The sequence below is a fragment of the Phoenix dactylifera genome, chromosome 7, assembly GCF_051530095.1.
Source record: "Phoenix dactylifera cultivar Ajwa chromosome 7, Ajwa_hap1_PhDact_Kaust_v1.1, whole genome shotgun sequence".
NCBI lineage: Eukaryota > Viridiplantae > Streptophyta > Magnoliopsida > Arecales > Arecaceae > Phoenix > Phoenix dactylifera.
In genome coordinates this window covers 35,427,889-35,443,091 of record NC_143196.1, presented here as the reverse complement: position 1 = coordinate 35,443,091, position 15,203 = coordinate 35,427,889, and the positions used below count along the sequence as shown (strand labels likewise).

The 15,203-nt window shown below is 38.9% G+C and overlaps 1 protein-coding gene across 1 annotated transcript; it reads left to right on the top strand.

Annotated features, from left to right (window-relative positions):
• Positions 1 to 7,847: 7,847 nt before the first annotated feature.
• Positions 7,848 to 13,913, top strand: LOC120109285 (tryptophan aminotransferase-related protein 1). Its single transcript, XM_088701985.2, has 5 exons — positions 7,848 to 9,626; positions 10,632 to 10,935; positions 12,105 to 12,382; positions 12,504 to 12,805; positions 13,512 to 13,913. The coding sequence occupies exons 1-5, from the start codon at positions 8,944 to 8,946 to the stop codon at positions 13,694 to 13,696; spliced, it is 1,752 nt and encodes a 583-aa protein (XP_088558111.1). The 5' UTR covers positions 7,848 to 8,943; the 3' UTR covers positions 13,697 to 13,913.
• Positions 13,914 to 15,203: the final 1,290 nt, after the last annotated feature.

Sequence of the window (15,203 nt, the reverse complement as noted above, 5' to 3'; positions counted from 1 at the left end):
GCCTTTCAATAGAGCAACAAATCATTGAATGTTGCATATTTAAGGAGATTTTAATCTCTTAGGCGTAACTTGCGATGCAGCTCCACTATAGTGGTTTGTGGGATTCTAAATTAAACATTTGGATACACAGAAGGGGGCTGATTTCTTTAGCATTCGTCAGTAGTTTATCAGGCAGGTTATAAGAGACTGGCACTGATGCTTTGATGGACTTTTCGACAATACTTGTGTTTCCTCAGGCGAGTGGCTAAAATTCTGTACTTTGCCAAAGTCATTCATTGTGGGAAAACAGTTATGGACTGTTCTGCTTGTCCAATGGTACCTCGCAGGCTTTGGCTCGTATGGTTGATTTCTACGATTCTTATTCCTGTAGGTCTGTAACTTGTACAAAACTTCGTACATCTTTTTCTCTTTCTTTGACGTTACAAATTAGTATCTAATAAATACTTTACCGTGCGCAACCATTCTCCTAAGTTACATTTTAGTGTTTATTGAGGCTTCAGCATGCCTACTTGTCCTTCACTACCTAGGAGGTTTGTGCGATGAAGTTCTCGCTGGGAACAGGCTTGATTTGTACACATAGAAAAAGAAAATAAAAAGAAAAAGAAAAATGCAAACTTGAGTGCAGAATTAAATGTTTTGTTGGTTAAAAATGAAAAGCGGAGCTATGAGCTTACTACTCGGCACCAATATTGGTTTTCCTTTCTTTTTGCTTTTTCCTCTCTCTCTCTCTCTCTCTCTCGCGCGCTCGCTCTCTCTCTCTATCTATCTATCTAGTTTTCTTTAGTCTGCTATGTCATGGATTTATAGAATTTGCCTTATCCAAATCTCATGCAGCACTCAGACAATCTCCATATAACCGAGTAAGCCTTCACCACATTTCTGTCGGAGCCTTCAAAACAGCTGCAACATGGTGGAGAAGAGAGCGGACAAAGATTAGAAGAAGAGCTTCTATTATGAATTGGAAGAGTACAAGAGACGTACGGAAGTTTCCTCTCTAAGGAAGCTCTTTATACTTTTAAGCCTCATTTGATTTGGGGAAGGAAGAGGAGGAGAAAAATTATGGTCAACAAAAAAATAAAAAAATATCTCATATTTAGTTAAAATTTTTGAGAAAGAGATTAGAAGATAGCTTTTCTATTTGAATAAGATTTTCATATTTCGTAAAAAGAAAATTTATGTTGGATCAGAAAAGTTCAATTCACACATGATGAGAATTGAGATATTTTTTTTCCAAAATGCTCTTACGCTTTCAGATAGAATGGAATAAGGTCGATTCCATTATTAAGGGCATAACAGATATTTTACATGATTTTTTTTTAGAAAAGTAGATGCTTAACCAAATATAAGCCATTCTGAAATGTCATTTTTTTAATACAAAATATGTCAATTTTTTTATGGTTAACTAAATATATAAAAACTATTTTTTCATATATTAGTTTATTTAAAAAATATTTCAGTGAAAAAAAAATTTCTGGGAACTAAAAATTTTTTTGGGAGTTCACTTATAAATGAGGACTCTCTCTCTCTCTCTTTATATAGGCCAAAGCTGGAACCATGGTACAGGAATATACCACCTGTCCATTTGATAAGTAGGGACATTCTAGATATAAAATATTCATAGAACACCCAAAATATCTAGGTAATTACTAGAACAAGGCTGAAATATCTTGGCAGCCCTACTGAACTAGGGTTTGAGTGAATTTTTTGGGACTGCTTGGGTGAAGTTGCGACAACTAGCATGCTTCAGAAATACAATTCTTTCATGGGGATAATAAGAAAAAGTCTCGGCAAATAATTTGGCATCACATATTACGCAAGGAACTTTCATCCTTTGCCCAGCCGAACTGCAGGTTAACATGCATATAACTTGTAACGGTAGCTCTCATTTAAGTGCTGAAATAATGCATTCTTGTGATATCTCTGCATAGCTGGGAATGGCTAAGGGGTGGAGGCCGAGGTGCAAGAAGGGACTGGATTAGGGAGTGTCGCCTATCAAGCAATTCCGCAATTTCAGAGAGAGCCCGAAACGTGATAAAAGGTGATTTCCTGGACGTGAAGTTGCTACGCCGAGGACCAAAAGTCTCCTTCATCCTCCTGGTTTCTTTCTCTAGTTTATTTATTTCTCTGGTTCCTGTAAAGTATCCTTTACAGGATGATTTGCTCTGTCCATGTGATATTTACGCACGGAGGGAAAATATAGGGGCGGCAATTGGGTCGGGTCGGATCAAATATCCATCAACTGGAACTTGGATTTTTATCTGAAGGCTCGTGTAGGTTAAATCTGCAGAATGGTAATTTGGAGCAGGAGAGGAATAGGTTTTTGAAGAAAGAATATGTACTCTCAGAAGAGGAGTTTGCTCATGAATTTATGCGATTCCACGAACCAATCGTGCTCGTGAAGAGGAGGCGATGCCGCAACTGAGGAGTGAGGACCGGCATATCATCATCAGAACTAGGTGGACTTATCTCCAAGGCTATAAATGAGATCCATTACGGTGAAGGAGCCGAATTCAAAGTCGACTAATAATAAAATATTTTACATACATACCCTCTTAAAAATTAAATTTTACGTGAATACCTTTTTAAAATTAATATTTGTATATATATCCTCATCGAATATTTGTTTTATATATATACCATTCTTTTTCTTTTTTTTTTTATATTTATCCATGCCATGTAATGCCGTAAAAAAGTTAACAGTTTAAAATTAAAATAAAAAAAAATAATAGGTAAACATGCAAAAAGAAATGTTTAAAGGTATATATGCAAATAGCAATTTTGGAGGGTATTTATGTAATTTTATATATTTAGAAGGATATACATGTAAAAAATCTTTAGATTCTTCCATAAATGCCCTTTTACATATTAGAATTTGTATGAATACCCTCCAAATTGATATTTACGTACATGCCCTCACAAAATATTATTTTTATATGAATATCTTGGACATAGCGATTCAGCTAACGTAATTAGCTAAAATCATATTTATTTAAATTAAAAATTAATTAAAATTATAAAAGTATCTTTTTATTTTTAAAGCGGATAACAAGTTAGCAAGTCTCACTAGAAACTAATATCTCTATCTCTTTTGAGAAATTTTTCGATCACTCTCGACCCTCTTTTTTTTGTGGTAAAAACGACATTTTAAATTACTCTAACATGAGTACATCTAGCCAAGTCATAAGAAAGTAAAGAGTACAAGGAAGTGGGAATATCTACTGCAGACGTCCAAAGAAACTCCCCAGAATACCGAGCTACAAAGGAGACAGCCCAGTCTGCAGCCCTGTTCGCCTTCCGGAACACATGTACAATCTGAGAATCTGCAGACCCTCTCTTTCAGTTTTTGGATTTGCAATATTTATCTTTTAGTGTATAAGATTTGCAATGTTTATCTTTGGAGTTGGAAAATTTTTCATATGTAGTTTGGTGGCTGATTTAAAATTATCGTGGCAAGATAGGCCTTATATACCAGATTTTTTTCTTCTTCTAGAAAATTGAAGCTCTAAAAAAAAGTAGCTTAAGATACACAACGTAAGGATGACCTTCTACCAAATAGCCACGGAGGTTGTTAATAAGTCTGAAAGGTTTGAAATCCTTCAATGATTTTGCTTAGAGATGATTAATATTGTTCTTCTATCCATGAGTATGACAATAGCAAAGAAGCTTGATCATTACAAAATATTGTGTGCATTTGAGAGATTCTAATCATTTTCTATATTCTAATGCGTGCTTCCATACATGCATCTATAATAATAAATATTATAAGCTATGTTTTGATGAAATAAGATGTAGTAGTTTTTAAAGATGAAGAAGAATAAAATAATTCTATCATTAGTGGAAGAACTTCCATAACTCTTTTGTTGTCTAATTGTGGAATCAACTTTTTTTTTAAGCAATATTTTTATAAAAAACATTGAGGAGCAGGCACTAAACAAATCCGAGTGTTAAAAGTTAAAATAGATTAAAATAAAAAATAAAATTAGAATTTTTTTGTATGTAAGCCCTTCTAAATATGTAAAATTGCATGATTACCCTCGCAAAGTATTATTTATATATATACTCTTAAAAATATTTTTTTTTTGTATATCTACTATTAAAAATATTTTAGTTATTTTTAATTTTAAATCACTAATTTTTTTGACGGTATTAGATGGTGTGGATACATATGTAAGAAAAAAATAAATAATATACACGTAAAACAAATATTATATATATATATTAAATTTATGAAAATATTTATATAAATTTTAATATTTGAAAGAATATGTATAAAAAAAACTCATTAATAATCTGATTCGATATTCAAATCTAAGTACCCTGTCGGTGCTCTTTAGGAAACCCTGCATTGGTAGAAGAGACATGATGGTAACTTATGCAATGATTTGAGCTGCTCCATGAGCAGGGCGAGATTGCGAAGGATCTGCACTTTTCTGGGTCACGGCCTTGCGAGCATGTCCTGTCCCTTTCGTGGAGTTGTGGTCCTTGAAGTTGGATTCTCGCTACCATTTTCATATGGGTCCAAAAGGGTCTTTTTCTTCCATTCCCTAAGCCCGTCCGTATCATAAGTTTCCGAAAGGTTCTTGCTCCCCTTGTTTACTCTGGAGGGTGCGCATACCACCCGTTCGAATCACCAATTGCTCGCCTCACAAGGGGCCAAAAAGACCAAAGCAGATTGGAAGGTTATCTCTGCTTCAACCGTATGCTCTCTTTCACATAGACAAATTGTAAAGTAAGCTGGGTGAATCATTTTCAATGATTGGTTATAAGAATTCGTGTGGATGTGTGTTTAGTTTCATATTGGTTATTCGCCTGAAAAATTTTGAGTATTTATACAGAATTGAGAAACTCAAAAAATACCCGCCGACTGATATTTTTTGGATGAAATCATGGGTTGTAATACCAATTCTCTCTCCTTCTTAGCGAACGCCATGCCCATGGAGGGCTGCTAAGTGCCGGCCCACATCGTTGGGATCCGCTGGATTCTGACTACCTCTTCCCATCTCCAGCAGAGACAGCACTGTGCTCCGTGATTTCTCTTGGATCCATTGCTTAACTAAATTTGGGAATCCGGTTCTTTCACCCGCACATGCAAGGCCTCAGGCTCTCTGCCATGCAACCGCCTGAAGGCATATTACTTTACATTTGTGCTCCATTTGGATGAAAGGATTTAGGTTGAAATCTTTCCAGGATTTTTGCTCACTAAAATACCTGAAAGGTCGAATATCCCCAGAGTTCACCACTTAAAACTCCAACCTTAGACCTTCTGCTTACAAGCGAGTGCTGAAAATATTTTTACTAGAGACGGTTGTATCTTGATTTTATAAAAGTATTATAAAAGAATAATTAGCTAGAATAAAATCAAAAGATTAAAAAGATCTTGCCTAAATTGAAGCGTGCGATATACACTGTTCTAAGAACATGATTCGTCTTCTACGTACAGATTTGCGGCGATCTCGTCTCTAAGGTGCAACAATCCGGCTCAGCTCGATCCTTCTCTAACGGACACGATTGCTAAGGAGGTTTGACCCGACCGATTTCTTAAGTTGCTCAGAAAAGAAGAAAAGATAGAAGGTAGAAAGTTGAAGAGTGAAAGAACTCTATTCGTGAAAAAAACTCTCGAAAGACAGAGTACCGGTGAGAAAGAAAGAGAGATTGGATTGGATTTAGATTAATTCCGGAGGAGTCTATTTATAGACTCTATCCGAAGACCGAAAAGATGCCATGATTTCAAAGATACATAATGTTTCGAAAATATTATATCTTTTCAGAAGCCAATGTTTTCCTTCGAAGAGTCAAAACTCTTATGTATCTCATAAAAAGGTATTTTAAAATATTTAAAATAACTAAAGGTTAGAGAATAAAAAAATTATTATTTTTTAATTAAAACTCTAACAATAAGGAGGTGAGAGTGGACGACGAAGCTAGAGTTCAATTCATTATTTCCCAAATGCTTGACAATATTTCTTGGGACAAACGGTCCATGCCCCACTATTTTTTTTTAAAAAAAAGGTATATGGCTTCCTTACAAAATATATAATATCAATTTTTCTTTCAAAATTAAAAATGCTTTGTTGCTTAAAACTAGGCTAGTTGGCTCAGTTAAATTAAGTCGCGCACGTTGGTCCCGTAAAGAGACTTCCACTTTTTGTTACATTTTCTCTCTATTTTTTTATAAATTTTTTATTTAGATAATTAAAAAAGTTGACCGTATCTAGCCTTCCAATAGATCGTTCTTGTTAGAGTAAAATCGGACCGAGCTGAATTATTGTATCTTAAGCATGAGATCATCAAAAATTTGTATAAGAGGATGAATCACGTTCTTCAAGAAAGTCATTTTGATTTTCAAAATTTCCGAGTTATAAAATTTTAATTAAAAGTTGTTATTTTATTAAAATATAGTAATTTTCTAGATGTCATACCACCAATAATATCTTTAAGCCACTTCAAAGGTTAGGCTTATATTAGCAACCACTAAGCTAAGAAAGCTTGACTAGAGGTTCTACGCATATGAAGGACACTTTGTTTGCCCTTTACTTATATATATATATATATATATATATCTTTTTTTCGTTCCTTCCTTCCTTCCTATAATATATATATATATTCCAAGCGAAAAACCCACCAGATAAAAACTAAAGCCAGCTGCATCCTCGTCAAGGCAGAAGATTAAAATCGGAGGGACTATGAAGTACCTGTTTACTTCCTCTCTATAATTCGCAAGCCAGGAGTCCTGACAGGGACTCTTTGGAGCCTATAAGACTCCAAGCAATGCAAAGCGGCGCAAGTCAAGGAATAATTTAAATTGCAACAAGTTGGGACCGTTGTCGACAAAGATGGATGATGGTAATCATAGAGCTATTTTTAAACTTTGTGCTTAATAAACACCCTCCTGGAGAGTAGAGGTGGGAGTTATCATTACGTGAATCAACCTCTCGAGAAACATTCCCCAAAGCTTCGACCCGTGACCTCTTGGCCTCTTCCCAAGTGGCAGGGGGTTGTCACAATACAGCTACAGCTTGGTTTTGCTTAGCCACTCCTTTGGATGGGACGTGTGTGACGTACATAACCATGAGATCCATCCATCGACCAGCCACTCCATGATTTTGAGCTGTGACTGAAGGCTACAGGAAACAGCAAGCTAAGTAACCATTGGTGAAATATGCCCACCAGGACTAGCTGCAGTGGGAAGCAATACGGTAAGCCAAGCAACCATTAGTATGAAGCACTTCTTAATAAGCGTATCCTCTTTTTTCCTTTTAGTAAAAGGGAAAGGCACACGGTGCATGAGCTTTTTTAATTGATTTGGCTGGTGAAGCCAGGCGGGGTCATAATGCTTCAATCTATCGGAGGAAGAGAAGAAATCCATGCAATCTCGGCGAATCCTCGGTTCCCTCTTAAATTTCTCGGTTCTGTAAATCTGCTTGTGGGAGCAAAAAACAAGCGCTCTCTCTTGCGTGGAAAACTAATAAACAGTAACCACCATCCCTACCGTCCCGTTACGTGCGGCAAAACTAAGGATCTCGATCTCCTAAACAGAAAAGGAGAAAAAAAAAATAATCAAGCGACAAGCTCATAGTCGTTCGAGCTTGCGCTGGTGTGAATGTCCAATACTAGAAAGGTTGTGTGATATGCTTCCGGATTTCCTAGATATTCATCTTGGCAGTGATTTTAAATTTTAAAAAATCATTAGGAAAAAAGGAAATGGACGATAAGGTGGACAAAATCATTAGGAAAAAGGGTAGAGTAATCTCAGCATCATGATTGGTGTGATGCGTCTATCGCCAACCACGAACTAATACAAACCCCTCCAAATATTATCCTGAAGCCAGTAAAGCCATTTTAAAGGCGAACACCACTGTCGTGTCATAAACTTAATCACCAAACAAAAATTCTAGCTCGACCTTTTTGACACGCTCATGACGTGAGGGACCAATCCTTCCAGCCGCCCGGACCATCGGTGTACTAACTTCGAAGGTCCATCCTAGATCTTGGCGGGTCTAATGCTTGCTCCTGTCCATCTTGTTCTCCATTTATAGGAATCTCCAGCTAAAACCCAGACCGCCTTTGACTTCAAAGAGAAAGAGACTTCCACCTCCATCATCTGCTGACACCTTATGAATGGTGCTCAGTTTTTTATTAATTATTTCCCATCCATCTTCTTTTCCCCACATCCCCCCTCCCCTTGTGAAGTTAAAAAAATATATCTTGAACTCCCCTTCCCACCTCCACTGTAATATATTCTTATATATCTTAAATTTGTCAAATATTTAAAACAGACAGCATTAACAGCTAAAAAAATGATAAAGGGAGGAGGAGGAGGAGTGTAAGTGAGAACTGGAAAGCCGCTTTGCCCCCATCAAACCGCGCCTTTCGTGCATTCCTTGCTTTGGAAAGCCCTCTCCTTTGTTTCTCTTCTGATATATATATTTTTTTTTTGAAAAAAGAAAGAGTATAGAAGAAGCACATGTGGAAGGCTGAGGGGAGGTGAGACGGAGGGACAGCGGAGCGCTCCGTTTGAGATTGGATAAAGGAGTCACGATGAGCGGAGCGGGCGAGGTGGATGTCCCTCGCAATCCGAGCGCTCCCTTCGAGGAAACAACATCGGGAATCGGTGGTTTAGGCAGCTGTTTCTCCTCGCCTGTCCTCCTTTTTCTCCTCTCCGTGTAGAAGGATTTTAAGGCGGGATTTCGAAATGTGCCTCCTTTCGAGCGATTTCGTCGTTCCCTGGTAGATTCGAAGCGGAAAGGCGGGATCTTCGAGGGGCTTTCCCTCGGATTTCTTCTCCCGAATTAAATCGCAGGTCGGGCCATCTAAGAGGTTGGTTAAAATCTACTCGAGCGAAGGAAAGATAGTTGCGGGGGAGTTTTAGGCGATCTCGGGCGGAAGAACAAGAGCCGTATCGAAATAGATCAGCCGAAGTAGACAAAGGAAAGAAAGGCTCTTATGTTTTTCAAGAAAGGAGAGACCTTGGGGACTCCATGCTCGTCCCCTAGCAGAAAGAAGAGCAAAAACAGAGGAGTTCTGGAAATCTCTCTTCCCCGACTCCAAGAGCCATATATCTCAGGAGAAAAGGACCCGCAAGCAGGGGAAGCCGAGAAGCGCGTCCTCGAAATATCGGGAGGAACTGAACCGAGGAGGAGGACTATAGCCAACGGAAACGGGTGTCAGGGAGTTCCGGTGGCGCGCTCCGGTCCTGCTAACCGGGCGAAGCTCGAGAGCAGCAGCGATTCGCTCTTCCATTTACTACGGAGCATCTTGTCGTTTCTAAGTCCAGCTAGAATCGGAAAGGCGGCGCCTCTGCGGGGGAGAAGAGATACGGCTATGGCGAAGAAGGGGAAGGCAAGCCAGGGGAGGTGGAATCCGGGCCGAAATTGGGGGCTTGCGATGGTCGCATCCCTGACGCTGAACCTAGCCCTGGTGGCCGTCCTCGTGGTGTTTCTATATAAGGGCCACGGCGAAGGGCAGGGAAGTTGCGCGGCCGGAGCGGCGGAGGAGACGAAGGTGGCCGTGGCGGCGCCGGCGATGGGGCAGGATAAGGAAGATATGGCGGCGGGGCAGGAGATCGCCGTCAGCGCGACCAGCGGCACACGCCCCGTCTCCAAGGACTCCGTCATTAACCTCGACCAGTGAGTGCTGTTACCGCCCTCTCGCCTTTCCTTTTCGTTTCTTTTTCCGTTGTTTTGGTCGTATCCCCTCGGCGAAGGTTGAGGAGACGGTGACGGGATCGTGGCTCCCAATGGGTGTGATGTCTCGCGGGTGCTTGTGATAGGTTGAAGAGGGTTGAAGTTGAAATTCTTGTTCGTTGTTACCATCACGACCGTAGATTCGAATTCAGGCCTCCGCGGCAATGGCTATTGGTGGGGCCCACCACTTAGGATATCTCCCATGCTGGTGTTAATGAAGCTCTTCCGGGCGGTTGAGGGCAGTTATTTCACCGGCCTACAAATAAATTAAAAAAAAAAAAAGAACTATGGAAGAGTCGCTAAACGATACTTCATAAGATGGAATGACCAGCTACCATGTTGATTCGCTTATCTATATTTTTGCCTGTACAAGTGGTTACTCAAATCATGATATTTTATATTTTTCGAATTGATGCAGTAGCTGTACAAACGGAGGCTGTTTTTTCTCAACCAACTGATTCTCTCAATAATTCTTTTTTATGGTATTGATAAGGGTATTCAGTTTGTTTTTGAAAAAATGACGCAAAAAATTTTAAACTATTTGTGAATTTTTAATTTTTTTTTCTGATTTTTATTTTAGTGAACTTAGATATCCAACTTTTAAATTCGTTTACCTTCATGTATTATATCTGGCTACCGTGACAATATGATTGCACCGAAAAAGATGATGTCTTATGTGACATCGCAGATCGGAATTGAACGAATTTAAAAGTTTGGTAATCCGGTTGTACTAATTTAAAGTAAAAAAAAAAAATGCAAACCCCCCAAAATAGTTCAGGATTTTCTTTTTACGTGATTACTTGTTTGTTTTTCTTGGTGCATTTTTTTTTTTTTTTGCCGATCTTTTTGTGTTCTTCAGTTGCCTGATTTCTTTTTGAACTTTTAATGCATCACGGCATTTTGTCCTGAAATTCAAACCTTTGCCCTTTAATGTAAACTCTGATGCAGTGGAGATCCGACCATGTTCGAGTCATTTTGGATGTGGATGGGCGACCGAGGCAGCATCGTGATTCCGGCATGGCAAACCATGAGCTACTTCTCAGATGTGACCAACGTATGCTGGTTTCTGGAGCCTGAGTTTGCCCACGAGGTCCGGCGCCTCCACAGCCTCATAGGCAACGCTGTGACCGAGGATCGCTTCATCGTCGTCGGTACTGGCTCGACCCAGCTCTTCCAGGCTGCACTCTATGCTTTATCTCCCTCCAACACCTCCGAGCCCATCAACGTTGTTTCTGCCGTCCCCTACTACTCGGTGAGCTCATTACATGAACGAAATATATTGGAATTTTAATATTTTGGTGCTTAAAACTCAGCTCTACCAAAATTATATTAAGCAACAAAACTGTAGGCGCTAGCTGTGTTCTTTAAACAGGATTTACATGCAGCAAGTGTTCCACTAAAGTACTCATTTGTGCTCCTTCGGCTTTTTCTATTTTTTAACATAGGGGAAAGTATGGCAGCCTCTTTAGTTAGTGGGCAGTGTCACCATCATATCATTCCTCGTTAAGAAATTAGGGAAGCACGTGATATAGATACAACGATGGTGGACCGTATCTTTCTGGGCCTGCCTCTATGTCCCTGACTCTTCCATTTATGTCCCTCTCTGTGCATGTGACGCGCAGTGCTGAAGAGTAGAAAAGCATTGGTTAGGACTTCTTTTTTAATTGAAGTTAGTTGAGGTTTCTCATGTTATGTCTTCCAATTTAACTTTGGTTTGCATTTGATGTCTTAGTGGACTTTCTGATGTCGTGACAGTCATGTCTGTGAAGGTCGAGCAAACCAATGTCATGGGTACCGAGCATGTTGCTGGGTAACATGACCGACCGCGTGCATGTTTCCTAGTTCTATGGGATACATGTGATGTGATTTGTATTTCAATTCACGCACATGAATCATCTAACTAATGCATATCTACTAGAGAGCAACCATAATGTGTCGCTTTACTTTGTTTCTAGTAAATTAATTGAATTTAATTTCTAGAGCCTGGTCGAGTTGATCGACCAGACATGAATCATATGCCCACAAACTGCATGGCTAAGGAACTGACTGACTGATAGGGCAATATCCCCCCTTCTTTTGACTTGGTGTGGGAGTTTGTTCGTCGTGAAAGTTTCTGGTGCTTGCTTGATGCCTTCCACTTACTTGTGTTCTTGGTTTACGACACCAAGTTCGATTTCGCGCGTCCAGTTTTTACTACATTTGCACGTCCCATCTACTTGTCTGATGGACACCACTCTAATGGACATGCTCGCAGCGAGCACCATAATCTAAGCAAGTTGATCTTTGTAATGTTCCTGATGATTTATTTTCTTGATCATAAGCAGTGTAAGCCTAGGAGGCTCTGTTGCTTTATATATATGGACTAACTGGTAGGTGGGAATGCGACCTGTGAACTAAGCTTGTCTTGCTTCTAAATTGCAGTCCTACCCAGCAGTGACAGACTACCTTCGGTCCGGTCTTTTCCGGTGGGCTGGGGATGCATACACGTACAAGGGTGGCAAATACATTGAGCTGGTCTGTTCCCCCAACAACCCTGATGGCTCAATCAGGGAGGCCGTGCTGAACTCTGAGGCCGGAAAGACAGTCCATGACTTGGCCTACTACTGGCCTCAATACACTCCCATCAGCAGTGCAGCAGACCATGATATTACGCTGTTCACCGTCTCAAAAAGCACCGGCCATGCCGGAACCCGACTTGGGTACTTAATTATCCCTCTTCCCGGTTTATTTACCATAGGACCGCGTTAGTTAAATCTCGCTTGTTTCACATTGTTTCTGATGAGTTGAAGTTCACTAGTTAGGATGGTCTCTGGTGAGCAGGTGGGCTATAGTGAAGGATAAAGATGTTGCTAAGAAGATGGTAAAGTTCATAGAGCTGAATACTATCGGAGTGTCCAAGGACTCGCAGCTCCGAGCGGCAAAGATTCTTAAAGTGGTCTCAGATGGTTATGAGCTCCCTAACACCGAGAACACTTACAAGCTCTTTGACTATGGCCGATCTCTCATGACCATGCGGTGGGAGAAGTTGCGGGAAGCTGTTAAGGCCTCAGGCATCTTCAGCCTACCTGAGTTTCCCTCTAGCACCTGCAACTTTACTGGAGAGAGGACCGGAACCAACCCTGGTATGCAAATTTAGCCGTTGTGTACCTTTTTTTCTTTTCCATCTTCCAACGATTAAATTTGGAATGCTGAATTAGTTTGGGATCTCATAAATACCTCATAAACCAGTTTGCTTCCTTCCACGTGAAATCGAGAATAGTAAACTGTTTCCCTACCGGTTGTGGAGACAAGCTTGGTAGGATTCGAAGTGGGATGAGCACCCACAAGGCAAAAATAAAATAAAATAAAATAAAAATGTAAACACTGATTCCTTTGGTCCCGTCGGTGTTCATGATTTCGTATGCATTTTTGTTAAAAGTACCCTTGCAAGACAGGTAGGTATCCTCTGTAAAATAATCCAAAGAATGTGGCGCCTTTGAGATATCTCATTAGCTTTTATGGCACATCCAGATGGAATCTATTAGGTATGTTGGATTTCTGTCACATCTTAGTCTTGCCATGTTTTAATACAATGATAAATTATTAATTTTGATGGCATAATATGCTATCAGAATCCTTCTCCAGGAAATATGCTATCAATCTTCATTGTTTTTTTTAGCATAAAGGTTTAGATTTTTACTCAATTTTACTACAGGAATCTAACTGAAGTTCGGGTAAATAATTATGGCTGGACTCTGTTTAGTAGTATTGATGGAAGAAGATATGCTAAAGTTGCTCATATTTGATCTAAAGTTCTTTTCTCGTCTCTTTCTTCTCCACTGTTTGTAGCTTTTGCATGGCTGAAGTGCGAAAAGGAGGGGATAAGTGACTGCGAGGGCTTTCTAAGGAGCTATGGAATACTTACTAGGAGCGGTAGGCACTTCGGAGCGGAGCCGAAATATGTGCGGGTTAGCATGCTGGATCGGGACGAGACCTTCAAACTTTTCATCGAACGGCTGTCGTCCCTTAACTGAGGCATCTCCTTTTTGTTTACCTATTTTGATGAGGATCGATTTTTCGTTTTGCTCCTTTCTTTTCCCTCTTAGGCTGGGCTTTAGCCTTGTTAACGACAGGTAAGTTGTCATTTACAATGTAAAAGTGTTTCTGTTTGGCTATGGTTCCTTGTAAAATAATATATATATATAATATTTTTATATAATATTATATATATATATATATATAGTTCCTGTATATGACGTGTATAGTGTTCTATTTGTTAGTGGAGCCTTGGTGGGCTTACTGAGCCTCGTCGGTCATTTGGTACAAAGCAGTCCCAAGCCAACAAAAGTCATATTGGGCGGGCACTATATAAGAACTATATAAGAAAATATGGGGTAGGACTCTTTTTTTTTTTTTTTTTGACATGTTTTCTTGCCTATATCTTAAAGAAAATCCAAAGTCAAATAAAGATTAGAGGATTTCTACTGATGAAGTTTGTCAGTTTTCTAACTTCGAAAAAAAAAAAGAAAATTGCACGACCGAAGAGAGATCATGAATGAGGAAAAAATCATTTTCATCATTTTTCTTTCTCATCAAGCTGTCTCTCTCATTCGTAAGTCTTTTTTCTCCTCTCTAATTTCTTTATCCCTTTCTTTTAAAAATTGTGTATCAATTTATCTAAAAGTGTATATTGGAACTTGAATGACTATTTTGTTATGTGTGTATCATCTGATCATATAGTGTGTATTGGTGAATACTATGTTCTGGAAACTATATACTGATTTACCCAAAAGTAAGTATTGGGTTGTTGTTGGATATGTATTATAAAAACTTACAATATGTATCAAAAAACCGACGAGTATGCATTACTTGATCATGTAATATATATTGACGAGCATCATATTTTAAAAACTATGTATTAAATTATCCAGAAATATATATTAGGATGTTGGATGACTATATTGCTAGGTATATATCAACTAGTTATATATTAAGTACCGGTAAATATCATATTTAGGAAATTATATATCGATTTATCTAAAAATATGCATTGAGTTGCTATCAGGTGTGCATCAAAGAAGTTTACAGTGTATATCATGAAGCCATTGAATGTATATCATTTGATGAAGAAGAAAGAGGATATGATGGTCCTTCTTTGCATATAGTCTTTATTGGCACGTTTTTTTTTTTTTTAAACCTTTTTTAAGTTATGAAATTGATAGATTTCGTTAGCAGAAGAAGTTGTATTTTTATCTGACTTTTGTGTTTATTTGACTTTTGTGTTTCCTCGTTAAGATGGGTGTAAGAGGAAACAAGGGAAAAAAAGAGTCTTGTCCAATGTGATATATTATGGTGCCCGCCCATATAATTTTTGTTGGTCCCAAGCAATCAACATGGTACGCTCCCTACATTATGTGACATTGCTGATTCCGGCCCGACACTACGTTGAAAGATGAAGAAAGTTGGCAAATGGTAGCAGACAACAATTGTTTAAAGAGTTTTATTTTTTTAGAAATGTTTAAATAGCCTCATTTACAATTG

What these genes read in the sequence shown, in the direction of transcription:
- LOC120109285 (XM_088701985.2), top strand. Translation starts at nt 8,944, where the DNA reads ATGTTTTTCAAGAAAGGAGAGACCTTGGGGACTCCATGCTCGTCCCCT. An exon ending in CATGCCGGAACCCGACTTGG is followed by an intron (nt 12,383 to 12,503) that starts GTACTTAATTAT and finishes TCTGGTGAGCAG; the next exon opens with GTGGGCTATAGTGAAGGATA. An exon ending in GAGGACCGGAACCAACCCTG is followed by an intron (nt 12,806 to 13,511) that starts GTATGCAAATTT and finishes CACTGTTTGTAG; the next exon opens with CTTTTGCATGGCTGAAGTGC.